This window comes from Crinia signifera, chromosome 7, assembly GCF_055691185.1.
Source record: "Crinia signifera chromosome 7, ASM5569118v1, whole genome shotgun sequence".
Taxonomy (NCBI): Eukaryota; Metazoa; Chordata; class Amphibia; order Anura; family Myobatrachidae; genus Crinia; species Crinia signifera.
Window position 1 is genome coordinate 173,802,851 of NC_139223.1, and position 15,683 is coordinate 173,818,533.

Consider the following 15,683-nt stretch of genomic DNA (forward strand, 5'->3'; position numbering starts at 1 on the left):
GACCCCTCAATTAGTGTAACACGTACCCTTGCCTGGCTCGCGAGCACTGTTATATTCTCCCTCTTTGCGGACATGGATGGTGAAGTAAGAATAATCCAACTCATGTCGCCCTTTTCATGCGTCGACTCGTTTCAAGTCGACCTTTTGACCCAGTCAACCTATTGTATGTCGGCCTTTTGGGGTAGACCTATTGACAGTCTATCTAGACACTGCAGATCTATCATCCGGAACCACTCAAACTGAAACTATTGCGTTTCTCCGTAATACTAATATCTACAGTATATTATATTACAGCGGGAGGAACGCAAGTTTACCTAATAAACACTAAAGAAATGACAATGGGCGACAGCAAATTTAGCAAAAACCCTACTAATACCCCTTTTACACTGCACGAAAAACCCAGGTCCATCCCGTGTTGTTGCCAGGTCAACCCAAGTTGGCGTGCGGTGGGAAAGGGCCAAGTCCAATAACCTGAGGACAGCAACCCAGCAATCCGACCTAGGATAAAAGCAGTGTTATTCCCGGGTCAAACCTGGGTTGCTGGGCAGTGTGAACGGGTTCATCCAGTTTGAGTGACCCAAGTCCCGTTTACTACTATGAAGGAGGAAGCAGAGTCAGCTCAGTGCTACCTCCTCCACCTCCCCACCTGACGTGCCACCGCTCCGCCCCGCCCCCCGGATGATCATGGAGCAGCAAACAGCGCAAATGTCAGGTCGCTCCCAGGACGGACCCGTGTCCAAATCACAGGCGGGACCGGGCATTTGCGATGTGAAAGGGGTATAGAAGTTACTGCTTATATAAATATCATTCAGGACATTTCGATAGTGTAGTGTGTATTGATAAATGCTGTAACTTTGAATGGAAACAACATGCACTCCTAGCATATCTGTAGCCTTTAATCTGGGACACCTATCATTTACGCATGTTCCATGGCTGACGTTAAATGCAGGCATGGCGAGCCACAGAACCTGTATGTGTCCTGGATTAAAGGAGTATTATGGCAAACCTACAAATAGCCACCATTGCCCAGCGATGGCTATGATGTCTGGCAGTGGGAGGCCATCAGGAGCGTCAGGATATTATGTAGTGACTGTATCATTACTCACCACTCTTTCTGTACAGAATAATCTCCGTCTTAAATTCCCTCTTCTCGTCCAGAGCCGTCTGAATCTGCAGCTTGAGCTGCTCGCTGGTCTCCTCGCCGTACAGGAACTTACAGGCGCAGCTCTTCTGCATCACCTCTGCCCGGGCAAAGCCAGTCAGGTCACAGAACCCATCCGAGCAGTAGACTATGGGGAACAAGTTCAGGACCTGTGCGTTACCCAACACGAAGTTGCTGTCTGGAACGAGAGAAGATCTGTATCAGTGAAGGAAAGTGTATCAGGGGCAGATTTATTAAGCTCGGTGAAGAGAGAAACTGTCTGGTTTTTATCACCGGCCAATCAGCTCCTACCTGTGAAGTTACAGGTTTGGTTTGAAAAATGAGAGGTAGGAGCTGATTGGTCGGTGATAAGGACCAGACAGTTTATCACTTCACTGAGCTTAATAAATCTACCCCTCAGTCTCTTATACAATCTCATTCAGCTTTGTAGTCATTGGGCAAGAATAATAAGCAAATATAATAATCATATATTTCCCTCTAAACAGTAAGTACACCAAGATATAACAACATATCCTGTTAGATCATAGTTACCCCCCTCCTGCATTCTGCAGGAGACTCCTTGACATAGCAGCAATCTCCCTCTCTCCCTCATTAGTCTAGCAATCTCCCTCATGTCACCTAGCCCACATTACACTGTTATATCATAGTTACCTCCCCTCCTGCATTCTGCAGGAGACTCCCTGACATAGCAGCAATCTCCCTCTCTCCCTCATCAGTCTAGCAATCTCCCTCATGTCACCTAGCCCACATTACAATGTTATATCATAGTTACCTCCCCTCCTGCATTATGCAGGAGACTCCCTGACATAGCAGCAATCTCCCTCTCTCCCTCATTAGTCTAGCAATCTCCCTCATGTCACTTAGCCCACATTACACTGTTATATCATAGTTACCTCCCCTCCTGCATTCTGCAGGAGACTCCCTGACATAGCAGCAATCTCCCTCTCTCCCTCATCAGTCTAGCAATCTCCCTCATGTCACCTAGCCCACATTACACTGTTACATCATAGTTACCTCCCCTCCTGCATTCTGCAGGAGACTCCCTGACATAGCAGCGATCTCCCTGTCTCCCTCATTAGTCTAGCAATCTCCCACATGTCACCTAGCCCACATTACACTGTTACACAATAGTTACCTCCCCTCCTGCATTCTGCAGGAGACTCCCTGACAAAACAGCAATCTCCCTCTCTCCCTCATTAGTCTAGCAATCTCCCTCATGTCACCTAGCCCACATTACAATGTTACATCATAGTTACCTCCCCTCCTGCATTCTGCAGGAGACTCCCTGACATAACAGCAATCTCCCTCTCTCCCTCATTAGTCTAGCAATCTCCCTCATGTCACCTAGCCCACATTACACTGTTACATCATAGTTACCTCCCCTCCTGCATTCTGCAGGAGACTCCCTGACATAACAGCAATCTCCCTCTCTCCCTCATTAGTCTAGCAATCTCCCTCATGTCACCTAGCCCACATTACACTGTTACATCATAGTTACCTCCCCTCCTGCATTCTGCAGAAGACTCCCTGAAATAGCAGCAATCTCCCTCTCTCCCTCATTAGTCTAGTAATCTCCCTCATGTCACCTAGTCAACATTACACTGTTACATCATAGTTACCTCCCCTCCTACATTCTGCAGGAGATTCCCTGACATAACAGCAATCTCCCTCTCTCCCTCATTAGTCTAGCAATCTACCTCATGTCACCTTGCCCACATTACACTGTTACATCATAGTTACCTCCCCTCCTGCATTCTGTAGGAGACTCTCTGACATAGCAGCAATCTCCCTCTCTCTCTCTCTCATTAGTCTAGCAATCTCTCTTATGTCACCTAGCCCACATTACTCTGTTACACCATAGTTACCTCCCCTCCTGCATTCTGCAGGAGACTCCCTGATATTACAGCAATCTCCCTCTCTCCCTCATTAGTCTAGCAATCTCCCTCATGTCACCTAGCCCACATTACACTGTTACATCATAGTTACCTTCTCTCCTGCATACTGCAGGAGATTTCCTGACATAGCAGCAATCTCCCTCTCTCCCTCATTAGTCTAGCAATCTCCCTCATGTCACCTAGCCCACATTACACTGTTACATCATAGTTACCTCCCCTCCTGCATTCTGCAGGAGACTCCCTGACATAGCAGCGATCTCCCTGTCTCCCTCATTAGTCTAGCAATCTCCCACATGTCACCTAGCCCACATTACACTGTTACACAATAGTTACCTCCCCTCCTGCATTCTGCAGGAGACTCCCTGACAAAACAGCAATCTCCCTCTCTCCCTCATTAGTCTAGCAATCTCCCTCATGTCACCTAGCCCACATTACAATGTTACATCATAGTTACCTCCCCTCCTGCATTCTGCAGGAGACTCCCTGACATAACAGCAATCTCCCTCTCTCCCTCATTAGTCTAGCAATCTCCCTCATGTCACCTAGCCCACATTACACTGTTACATCATAGTTACCTCCCCTCCTGCATTCTGCAGGAGACTCCCTGACATAACAGCAATCTCCCTCTCTCCCTCATTAGTCTAGCAATCTCCCTCATGTCACCTAGCCCACATTACACTGTTACATCATAGTTACCTCCCCTCCTGCATTCTGCAGAAGACTCCCTGAAATAGCAGCAATCTCCATCTCTCCCTCATTAGTCTAGTAATCTCCCTCATGTCACCTAGTCAACATTACACTGTTACATCATAGTTACCTCCCCTCCTACATTCTGCAGGAGATTCCCTGACATAACAGCAATCTCCCTCTCTCCCTCATTAGTCTAGCAATCTCTCTTATGTCACCTAGCCCACATTACACTGTTACATCATAGTTACCTCCCCTCCTGCATTCTGCAGGAGACTCCCTGATATTACAGCAATCTCCCTCTCTCCCTCATTAGTCTAGCAATCTCCCTCATGTCACCTAGCCCACATTACACTGTTACATCATAGTTACCTTCTCTCCTGCATACTGCAGGAGATTTCCTGACATAGCAGCAATCTCCCTCTCTCCCTCATTAGTCTAGCAATCTCCCTCATGTCACCTAGCCCACATTACACTGTTACATTTTTTGGGGAAAAAAGGAATGAGAGACAGATACATTGACATTGAATCATCAGCACCATTTCCCAGCACTTTACCAAGTATAGTATCTCTTACTAACTGCTTTGGGGCTCATCTACATTTGGATATAAGTCATTATGAAATATTCCTCTCAGATGTAGCAGTACACACCCACGCTTCTAGGTGCCACGTTCAAAATCTCTTTTCACAATCTCTCCATATATTGAACTAGACACGCCCTTTGGGAGGAGCATGACGCCCCCCTCAATGGGGCACCGTACAAAATTCTACTACCAACTATAATCTCCCTGAAACTAGTTTTCAAAAATAGGCAAGTATGTGTTAGAAGTTTAGAGGATTATTTACTAAGATGGGAGTTCTACTGAAGATGGGTGGAGGCTGTGGCAGGGGGGGGGGGGGCTGCATGGTGGCCAGCAGCAGCCCCCCTCCTGCCAAAAGGTATGAGCCACCACTGTAGTACTAGCACCTCAGATCCCACACTGAATTGTGCGTGCGTGTACAACAATGTTTATGCGGTCTGGTGCTTAATGGGGCCTACACACGTAGCGATTTGACAGCGATCTGAGCGATGCACCAGCGATGTTTGCTGAGCGATCTGGTAGGACCAGTGTTCTCAGGTGAGAACACAGGTGATCTGACTTGATTTTTCAAGCAGGCTTGAACTATATAGTCCAGCGATAGCGTCGCTTGGGCCTGCGCATCCCTATCTCTCTGGTCGCTACACACACAGAGATTTCTGCCGATTTTCTAAATAATCTAGTGAAATGAGTCAGATCGCTTACAAAGTAGACACAATCGCTGTGTGTGTGTGTAGGCCTCATTAGACTCAGGAATCAGGCAATGAAGTACAGCGGATCTTATCAAGAGGTACTGTAGTCGGCAGGATTCTACCATACAGATGTATTAAGCATTGGAGATCGATAAAGGGGGGTAATTCAATCCTGATCGCATGGACGCCAATTCACCGCGACCAACGATCAGGTAGGCACTGCCCCGCTAGAGGGGAATCTCGCCTTGTGAATTATTGCGATCGCTGTGCAAATCTTCAGAATCACTCCCAACGTTTTTTTCTTGCCCCTCCCGTGTAACGGCTGGTTACCACCCCCCAGATGCTCACTTCCTGTCAATCAACTTGCGAACGGACAGCAATTTTAAAAAGTAGCAGTCTTTTATCTCAGGACGATTTCGGGCATGCATACTACGTGCCAACCCCATGTGCAGTCTGTTGATAATCATCCGCCATAATTTGCGGCCAAGCAATCCAGCCTGAATTACCCCCAAAGTGCCAACTGTCATTTTTCAGACACAACCTGTCGTGCCCATACACTAGTTAAGGTGCCCATACACTAGTAAGATTTATCTTCAGATCTGGCTGGTTGGAACAAAAACATGGTTATGGATGAGTGACAGTTTGTCAGTTTGCCAGTATTTCCAAGCAAATGGTCAACTGTCATTTGCTCTCATCCATAACCATGTTTTTGTTCCAACCAGCCAGATCTGAAGATAAATCTGCGTGTGTATGGCCAACATAGCAGTTAAGAGCTGGTTCGCGCATACTCAATCCATGTTTTAATACATCTCCCCCTATATCAGCGATCAGGCTGTGCAACATAATCAAGGCTGGATTAAAGTTTTATGAACATTACAACTGCTCTGTAGATATGTAGTCACGGTACATCCAGACAGGGTGACCTTTCAGGGATCAGAATCAAGCAGCAGTCACATAACAGAATTAAAAGCTTTTTGCTGTTTTAGTAGCGGTGAGAGAGTTAGAAACACTCCAATATTAATGCTATCTGAGATGCACCAGAAGTACCGTAACACAGTTATTACAATAGAACTCTTTGTATGAAATGTATCCACAAATTGCTGCAGTATTTGTTATTTTGAATTTAATCAAAAGAAATAATGCATGTCGCTGGGAAATAGGCAATACAGAAGGCGCTCTGGGTTCCGCTGGCAAAGCTATTAGTATACAGTAGCTCCTGTATACAAAGCATAAAGCCCTGTTATTAATTCCGAACACACCGGATATCTTCCAAACTACCTTTTTCCTCTTTACATTCCCAAATTGTTAAATGTCATCATAATAAAATAGGGAGGTCAGGGATTCTTGGGTGATACAGGTCTTGTGGGTTTCCTACACCAACATGACCAAGAACTGACTGACCAAATAAAAACCAATCCCCTGCTGTGGTCAACTAAAAAAATATGGCACATATTAAGACACAAAACAGGCCTCAATCAACACCACTCCCTATTCCTGCCCCTATTCAAAAACCCAGCATTCCTGGACGGCATGGCTGCTCATCCATACACCGCATGGGCAACACTGGGGATAAAATCGGTTGACTCCCTGGTAGTAAAGGAGGAAAAACGAGTGCTACGTTTCTCAGAACTGACAGCTAAATATCCCATGGTTAGCCCATACCCCTTAGCCTTTATGCAAACCAATTTTTATGTGAAGCATGTGATAGGGCATTTCTCTGATAAGGACTGGAATAACACCCTGGATACCATGCTAACTTATCAGGTTCCGACCTCAAAAGCTATTTCTATCCACTATACCTTTCTGAGACAAATCTTGGACTACTCCAAGATCAAGGGTGGCATGGCCACATGGCTTGACCACTTCCCTACACTCTCGATTCCACAACTGCAGAAAGGCCTTCTATATTCCCGACAAACCCTGAAAGCCAACATGTACATTGAGCTATTCATAAACATTTATCATAACTCTTACCTATCCCCTGTAAGACGCTTCCACATGGGAACATCAGACACCCATACATGTCCAAAATGCCGCTCTGACAACGCGGATACATACCATTGTCTGTGGGCATGCCCCATCATTCGTTACTTCTGGCTGCTAATAAAACGATACGCAGAAGCAAATCTCGTTACTCATGTCCCCTTTACTCCAGAATGGGCGATACTGGGTATATTCGACCCAAACACCCGTATGACAAAAGAATGCAAAAAACTGCTGTTGGCTTTGAGTGCAGCGGGTAGGAAGACTATTCTTCAGGGTTGGATTGACCCCACACCTCCACAATTCCCCCTATTTCGGTCTAAGCTATATTTCCTGTTCAGGATGGATTGGGGGGAGGCTATGGTAGACAGAGATAAAAAAGTGGGCAAATTCTTCGTGTTGTGGTACTCTTATATAACAACTCTCCCACTGAACACCAGAAAGATGTTACATAATAGCCTACACTCTACAACATGGTACCTCAGCCGAATGGCTGCACAGGACCCACCAGTCCTTATTCAATGATTACTTGCAATGTGAAACAATGTTTTAATTGATGCCTCGAAGACTGTAACAAGACCCAAATGAATGTACACAAACAAATGCCATTATTGATTGAACTTCTTCTTTATTCTTATCTTTTGATTGTTAAGAATGTGACAACTAATACATCGCATATGTTATGTAAAGTGCACAGAATGTCTCAATAAAAAAGTTTGAAAAATAAATAAATTGGGGGGTCATTAAGATGTGGACAGAGTTTGTGGGTCTGCAGGTAAGTACCCATTGTGCGTCCGCAGCTACTGTAAGTACACACTTGTGTAAATGAGTTCTGTTACAACAGATCCAGGACAACATCGGACTGTCGTGATTGACAGTCTGCTGCCATTTTGGGGGTGGGAGGTGGCAGCGACAGCCCCCGTTTCTTAAAACGGAGGTTTGTCACCACTGTTACAAGGGAGGGACAAGGCCAGCCATCCAAGTATGGAGATTTCCTGGCCTATCGGTAGCCCCTTGGTAGATTTCCTGGCCTCTTAGTAGGCAGCGAACCCGGCCCCATGGGCCATGCAGCTGGCCGATGATGGTAGGAGTAGTAGTATGTTTATTTATAAGGCGCCACAAAGTGTCCGCAGCGCCGTACATAGCAAACAAAAAACAAATGACAAGGTAACGTACAGGGTGTGGTGATAAAATACAGCATAAATAGGGGTATAGCTGGTAGAACTAAAATCAGCATCAGTTCTGAAGGGGTTGGGATCATTTGGTCTATTGCATTATGGTCGAAAGTCATTAGGTAGAATCCATTAGGTCGACATGCTAAAAGGTCGACATGATTCTAGGTCGACATGGGAAAAGGTCAACATGATTCTAGGTCGAAAGGTCATTAGTTCGACAGGTCATTAGTTCGACAAGGTCATTAGTTCGACATTGTCTATGTCGACATTCACAAGGTCGACATGGGGTTTTTCACTGTTTTTTTACCTGAATGTCAACACAGTCGACATGGACACAGTTTAAAGTGCACTGCATCCCCTCGCATCGCTCGCTGCGCTCGCTATGCATCGGGCACGGTGCCTCGCTACGCTCGGCACACTATTTTATTCTCCCACCACGCCCTAGTGGATGGTAGGGCATGAAATACCGCCTGTCGGCACATGTTGGCTCAAAAAACAGTGAAAAACTCCATGTCGACCGTGTGAATGTCGACATAGACAATGTCGAACTAATGACCTTGTCGAACTAATGACCTGTCGAACTAATGACCTTTCGACCTAGAATCATGTCGACCTTTTCCCATGTCGACCTAGAGTCATGTCGACCTTTTAGCATGTCGACCTAATGGATTCGACCTAATGACTGTCGACCATAATGCAGTAGACCAAATGACCGCATCCCGTTCTGAAGTAGGTGTGGAAATTGTCGAGGAGACGAAGATGAAGTAGAGGAAGGGAAGAACAGGACAGGAGCACAGGTGCGGTAAAGAGGTGGGGTGAGTACGTGAGGAAGGAGGGCCCTACTCATAAGAGTTAACAGACTAAAAGGAGGTGGGTGGACGAACGAAAAACAATAGGATAAGTAGGAACGGATGAAGCGGTAGGGTAGGCAGGATGGGAGGAGCAAAAGAGGTTAGGCAGAGGACAGTGGCGTAGCTTGGTTTGGGGCGCCCCCCCGCCGTTAATGGGGGGGCGCCTCCCCACCCCTCCCCGCCGGCCTCCCCACCCCGGCCGCCGGTGCCCCCCCCCCCATCGCCGCAAGCTTACCTGTCTGCGCGTCCCTGCTCCCCTCCTGGCTTCAATTAATAATTCTATGCAGACGGACCATGATAAAATGGGCGCCCCCATACCGCAGACAGTTTCAGAGAACTGTCTACTTTATGGGGCGCCCATTTTATCGTGGTCCGTCTCCATAGAATTGATTGAAGCCAGGATGGGAGCCGGGATGCGCAGACAGGTAAGCCTGCGAGGGATGGGGGCGGGGGCATTACTATAGCACCGCAGCCCCCGGCGCCCCCACGTGCACAGCACGCGACCGCGGGGGCTGCGGTGCTATAGTTACGCCACTGGCGGAGGAGGAGGGATAGGCCAGTCAGAAGAAGTGGGTTTTGAGGGAGTGCTTGAACTAGGTAAGGGAATCAGAAAGCCTGATGGGTGGCGAGAGGTTGTTCCAGTGCAGGGGGGCAGCGCAAGAGAAGTCTTGGACACGGGAGTGGAAGGAGGTGATTAGGTGAGAGGTCAGGCGGCGGTCGGCGGCGGAGCGAAGAGGACGGGAGGGAGTTTAGTGACAGAGATGATCTGATACTTCATCCTAGGACACAGTCTCTCCCCCAGTCAGCTCCACTGTGATAGTGTGATATATCAATGTTGTTGCAGCCGCCCAGAGAAGGCAAATTCCTGCTGGAGGCGGGCGGCTGGCACCCGACTCCTCTTCGGTGGACTCCGACTGGAATAAAAGTCAGTTTAGACTTATTTCCGAAGGGGAGAAAAATCATTCGATGGTCGGCTCCCATGGTACCGAAAGGATTCGGCGGCGCGGGGGGGAGGGGTTCGGCCAGGCGGCATTTATGGGTTACGCTAGGCAGTGAATGCATGCTGCTTAGCAAACCATGCCGAATCAGGCCCAATGTGAAGTAGCTGTCCAACCAATCAGCTGCTGACAGTCGTTTCAACACTGCTAAATAAATGACAAGCTGCTTTGGTTGCTATAGGCAACTTATCCCCTTCATCGCTCTTCAGGACTTGATAAATCTCCCCTATAAATGTCAGCATTGCGGCAGACACTAGAGCGGATATAGTTATTGTACCTCGGGAGATATGGGTTTGTGGAGATGGTTTAATAGATGTACTGTCGGATTCCCAGTAAGCCAGATACAAATCTTTAAAGAAAACTTAAAAAAAAGAAGATCTCCACTGAGCTGACATTGGTCAAGTATTTCCAGCGTAGCGATGTCCTTGCTCGGATGGGACGCGGTGACCTGCTGCGGAATAGACATGAAGCATAGAATAGCTCATCTCGGATTCCTAATAAGATGATACGGGAGGATGCCGGTAGCAGATGTCACCATGACCACAAAACAACATCTCCACAACATCCAGCCCAACAAATCTTCTCACTAGATCTATGCGTTTCTGTCTAGACCCGAGGTCCCCCCATCGTTATACCAGAAGTTGGGTGCCCGATCAATGCCAGGATCACTCACCTGTGACTAATTTATGCAAATTTGAACTAATTCTCTATTTTATACATCTGTGTGATATGAGTGTGATATAAGTGTGATAGGATGGGATGCGCATATTTAGAGCACATACTGTATTTATAACGTATTATAAAAGGGCTGTAATTTGGGTTGTGCAGAGCACAATGGGCGCTGTGGGCAGCACTTGTCATTGATGTGTTTGAATTACTTTTACAGTTATTAGGCATGATCAAATAGCACAAAGAGTAGGGTATTTGACTGGAGTGCAACAGGTTATGGGTTTGTATCCAGGGTATGGCAGTATTTTTTAAATGTTTTATTTACTAAAGGGTGTTGTATCGACATATATAAGAGCTCTCAAGTGAAGTGCATGAATGGGTTAATGAAGAGGAATTGTATCCAAATTGAATTTCTTGCAGTGTTTCATGAATGTGTGTGTGGGAAGGGGCATCATAGCATGGGATCGGTTTTGTCCCCTCTTCCCCTCATGGGCAGACGGTGCCAATTCTAAAGGGGCATACACACGTAGAGATCTGTGCTAAGCAATTTTGCTAAGGAATTTTGCTGGTGTCAAGATCTCCCATAGAGAGCACATACACACACAGAGATTTGTGCTAAGCAATTTTGCTTAAGCAAAAAAAGGCCGGGTAGTTGTTCAGAATGAGAGATTGCGATCAGTATCTCTCATTCTGTACACACAGAGAGATTTGCAGTTATTTGCTAAGCAATCTGACTAGATTTTGACTGCATGCACTGACTTAGTTAGCAAGAGATATTTAATCTCTCGGAGCATACACACGGAGAGATCTGTGCTTACTTTCTAAGCAATCTAGTCAGATTGCTTAGAAAATAGCCCAAATTTGCTCCGTGTGTACACCCCTTTAGTCGAGTCATGTAATTAAGTCCTGCCTTCACCTCCGGACAGTGACGCGATTTGTGGTTCTTTGATTTGTGCGATTCCCGTATCTATTATCTCCCCATCCTGTCCGCTTCTCCGGGATGCGGGAGAGCCACCTACTCTTGTTGGGTGTACAAGGTACTACCAGACAGATCCCACAACTTTTGGGATACTAGTCAAGTATGATAAATCATAACAAAATTGTGTGGTTTACAACGTGCGTCCAAACCAAATACACAATGACACAATTACAGCCTTTAAATATGCGCATTGGGGGCCTGATAACCAATAGGCTGATCAGGCTGCAGCCTGGAGCTCTAAACCCTGGGGGGGGGGGGGGGGAGTGTGCACCTCCTAGGAGACAGGTGCACCGTGCACCTGTCAGGGGAAGGCAGTGCACCCAGCGCCCCCCAGAAGTGCGGATTCTGAGAAAGCATGTAACCCCTGGCAACAAGCAAGAAACCCCTTTGCAAATAGCACGTAACCCCAATGAGCACGTAGACAGAAATATTATAATTACTGTATTGAGGGGAAGGGGGCACTACTGCAGGGATGCCGACAGGGGGGTGCCCTGGGTATAGCTGTCCCAGGCCCTGGGCTCTGGAGGGGCCTGGGACAGCCCGCCCGCACCTACACCCAGCCTCCCTCACCCGGCGCCGGCGGCCAGGAATGCACAATACACAGTGCAGCCTGCAGAGCGCCAAGCCTAGGACACAGAGGGGCTCGGCGCTCTGCAGGCTGCACTGTGCAGTGTGCGCATCGGACCTGACAGTGGAAACTAAAGGAGCCGAAGGACGTTGCCGCAACATGATGGTAAGTAATGGGGACGGGGTGGCGGGAGGCGGGCACGCGTGCGCAGGGGGGTGTGTGTGTGCGGCCGGAGGTATGGCGCTGTGCCCCTGGAGGCCCGGACTGTAGGTCAGTCCCGGGCCCCAATATTTCTAGTGGCGGCCCTGCACTACTGTATTAGCTTAGGGCAGCCGGAACCTTTAATCAATACTTGTGTGGGTTCTAATTCCAATATAACGTTACCTATTGATTATATAAATATTTCAAAGCCTTATTTTTAAAATCATCAGAGCTTTATATATCCTAAGGTCTATAAGTGCGGACACCAACGTACTAGGGATGACCATCGACCATCTATGATTAAAAATCACTGATAGTTTAAGACCGATGTAGAATAGTTTTGCCATCTATGAGGGAGAACGGGATGGTTCTCCTCCATCGATGGCACAGCATAGCCAAATATTTTTTTTTCTCCCAAAGGTCCAGGGACATAGAGCATAGCTCCACCCCCGGCACCCGTAAAGCTCCGCCCTCAGGTTCAGATTGGCCCATGGGCCAGTCAAAGAAAATAGATGACAATCGATAGTCAAAAACATAGATGGGTCATCCATTAGATATTATGCTGCCATCGATGACTGTTTGTACTATCACCACCGATGGTGATAGGTGCCATCACCACCGATGGTGATAGTACAAACAGATGGCCATTCCTACAACGTACCACATATCCACCATTTACGTGAACTGTGCGTTAAACCATATTTTACTTTACTTGAAACTTCAACGACATTAAACTTCTGAACATCTTTATTTCCATTGTTTCATTAATATACCGATCGCAGTGAAATTGTAGCTGGACCTACTGGGTGCGGAATAATGACAGAGGGAACAATAGATTATTACAATACAATTAAGTCGAGTAATTTCACCGGTTTATCCCTCTCTTTAATCATTGTGAGGAATATGATTGTTGCGGCGTAAGACTTGTGATTATAATAACACATTTGTGCAGGATAATCAGTGTCATTATCGGCCTCTGGGCATGTATTTATTCCACTGCTTACATATGTACAAAGCTAATCTGTTCTAAGCGTCTGCCTTCGTGAGGAAATAGATTTGGTCTTGACGTTATTTAGGAGTTTCATTACAGAACGCTGCGATATCATGCGCATAGTCTGGCCTGGAATCCGAGCCCAGATGGACTGACAGATGATCTATAAATTGCTATAGGCTTGTTGTGTAATACTGTTTGCTTCTCTATTAAAAAAGTTCTGTCATCTACTGTAAGTACTTAATTTAGTTAATTCAATCACTATTTATCACAATGGCTGCTGATCCTCGCAGCATATGCCATGCTGGTTAGATGAAGACAAATGAAGCAAAAATGGAGCATATTGGCACCTACGTAAATAGGGACCTGTTCACTATTGGGAGCTAGTTCGCAATCTAATTAATTATCCAATTTGCTGTAAGCAGCGATGGTGGATAATATAATACCGGATCAATTTAACATTCACAAATAACCGCTCTTATCGCAAGGGCTGTCCTTATCGTTAATAATCGCACTTGTTAGTGCATATGCGATTATTATGAATTATTATGAATATGGCGAATTGGGGCGGCGGCATCCTGCCCAAACAGCGGAGGAATCTGTACAGGAGCGGAAGGATCCAATCAGATCACCACTCTGGCCTTCCTTCCCATAGGAACGAGCGGGGCACTGGGAATCAGTACCCCTAATACAAATAGGGATTCAAAAATAGAAAGGGAGAGATTGGGTAAGAAATTTTTAAAGCGGCAATCATTTACACTGCAAAATCAAACTGGTTTTGGATAATCACAACGCAGCATTGTTTGTTTGCAGGTACAACGTTTTTTTGTTTTTGCTTAGCTGTCAAAATTTAATTTTAATGAAGTTATTTATATAGCACAAAAATGCAGTGGCGTCCAGGCAGCGGGTATCTGGGCAGTGGCGTCCAGGCAGCGGGTATCTGGGCAGTGGCGTCCAGGCAGCGAGTATCCGGACAGCGGCGGCTGGGAGTTTGTAGCGCTATTTGCCAGGCATCGGGGCGGGAAGTGCTGCTGAATTTAAAAACATTCTGAAAAGACTGTCCGGATGCTGATTGGCTGAGAGAATTCAGCCAATCAGCATCCGGCCAGTCTTTTCAATATGCTTTCAAATTCAGCAGCGCGTCCCTCCCGCCGCCTGGCAAATAGCGCTACAAACTCCCAGCCGCTGCTCTATATGAGCCGCAATATTGTGGGGATATGGGCACTATACATACAAGCATTAGGTCGACATGCATCAAGGTCGACATGACTGAAGGTTGAAATGGGGTTAGGTCGACAGGGTCATTAGATCGACATGGGGTTTTTCACTTTCTTTTTGAGCCGACATGTGCCGACAGGTGGTATTTCATGCCCTACCATCCACTAGGGCGTGGTGGAAGAATAAAATAGTGTGCCCGAAGCGAGCGCAGCGAGTCATGCAGGGGATGTCGAAGTTCATGCAGTCCATGTCGAAGTTCCGGACAAAAAAAGGTGACCTAACCCCATGTTGACCTTCAATCATGTCGACCTAATGCTTGTCTGTCCAATGATCCCATTCCATATTGTGTTCTCCTCAGTCAGTAAGTGTAAGAACTATCTAGGATATAATGGGGAGGGGAGGTGTCAGCGTTCTGCGTGGAGTTTGCCTACACACGGGGAAGCCCTGTCCCTGGAGAACCAGGACAGATGGAAGCTATATTTTATAGGACACATATGGTGCAAAATTACATCTAAAATAAATCCCCTGTGTGGTGCAATGCCTCAGATCATTACGCCAGCAGTGCTTACGTTACATAGAGACAGACAACACGGAGGATGATTCTAAGTTGAGAGCAAAACAAAAACAAAATTCAGACAAAACATACTGCAAAGTAATTGAAGCACAGACATGTATTATGGGGGTGATTCAGTTTGGGTTGCAAAGCACATTTGGTTTGCTAATAGACATAACCATGCCATACCTCCCAACAGTCCCGATTTTGTCGGGACAGTCCCGATTGTCAGGGCCTGTCCCGCTGTCCCACCCGCGGGCGGCAGTGTCCCGCGGTGTGGGGGGGCTGTTGGGAGTCCCCCGTCAGCTGCTAAGCAGCGGGGAATAAACATGCGCCCAGCGTCTATTCCCGCAGCCAGGGGGCTGGGGGCATGGCTAGAGGCTCACATAGCGGCAAAATGGGGGCGTGGCCTCGCGGGGAGCCGTGAGTATAGGCCACGCCCCAAATTAGCCCCCCCCCCCCCGAAAATTTCGGCGCGCAGCA

At 47.0% G+C, this 15,683-nt stretch overlaps 1 protein-coding gene across 2 annotated transcripts in view; it reads right to left on the reverse strand.

Annotated features, from left to right (window-relative positions):
* The window catches only part of LOC146020869 (voltage-gated delayed rectifier potassium channel KCNH8-like), a 314,377-nt gene that overhangs the window by 174,751 nt on the left and 123,943 nt on the right, over positions 1–15,683 (reverse strand). For both annotated transcript variants that reach the window (XM_083154407.1, XM_083154408.1), the window contains exon 2: positions 1,107–1,340. In XM_083154407.1, coding sequence (XP_083010533.1) covers positions 1,107–1,340 — 234 coding nt within the window. The remainder of the gene's footprint in view (positions 1–1,106; positions 1,341–15,683) is intronic.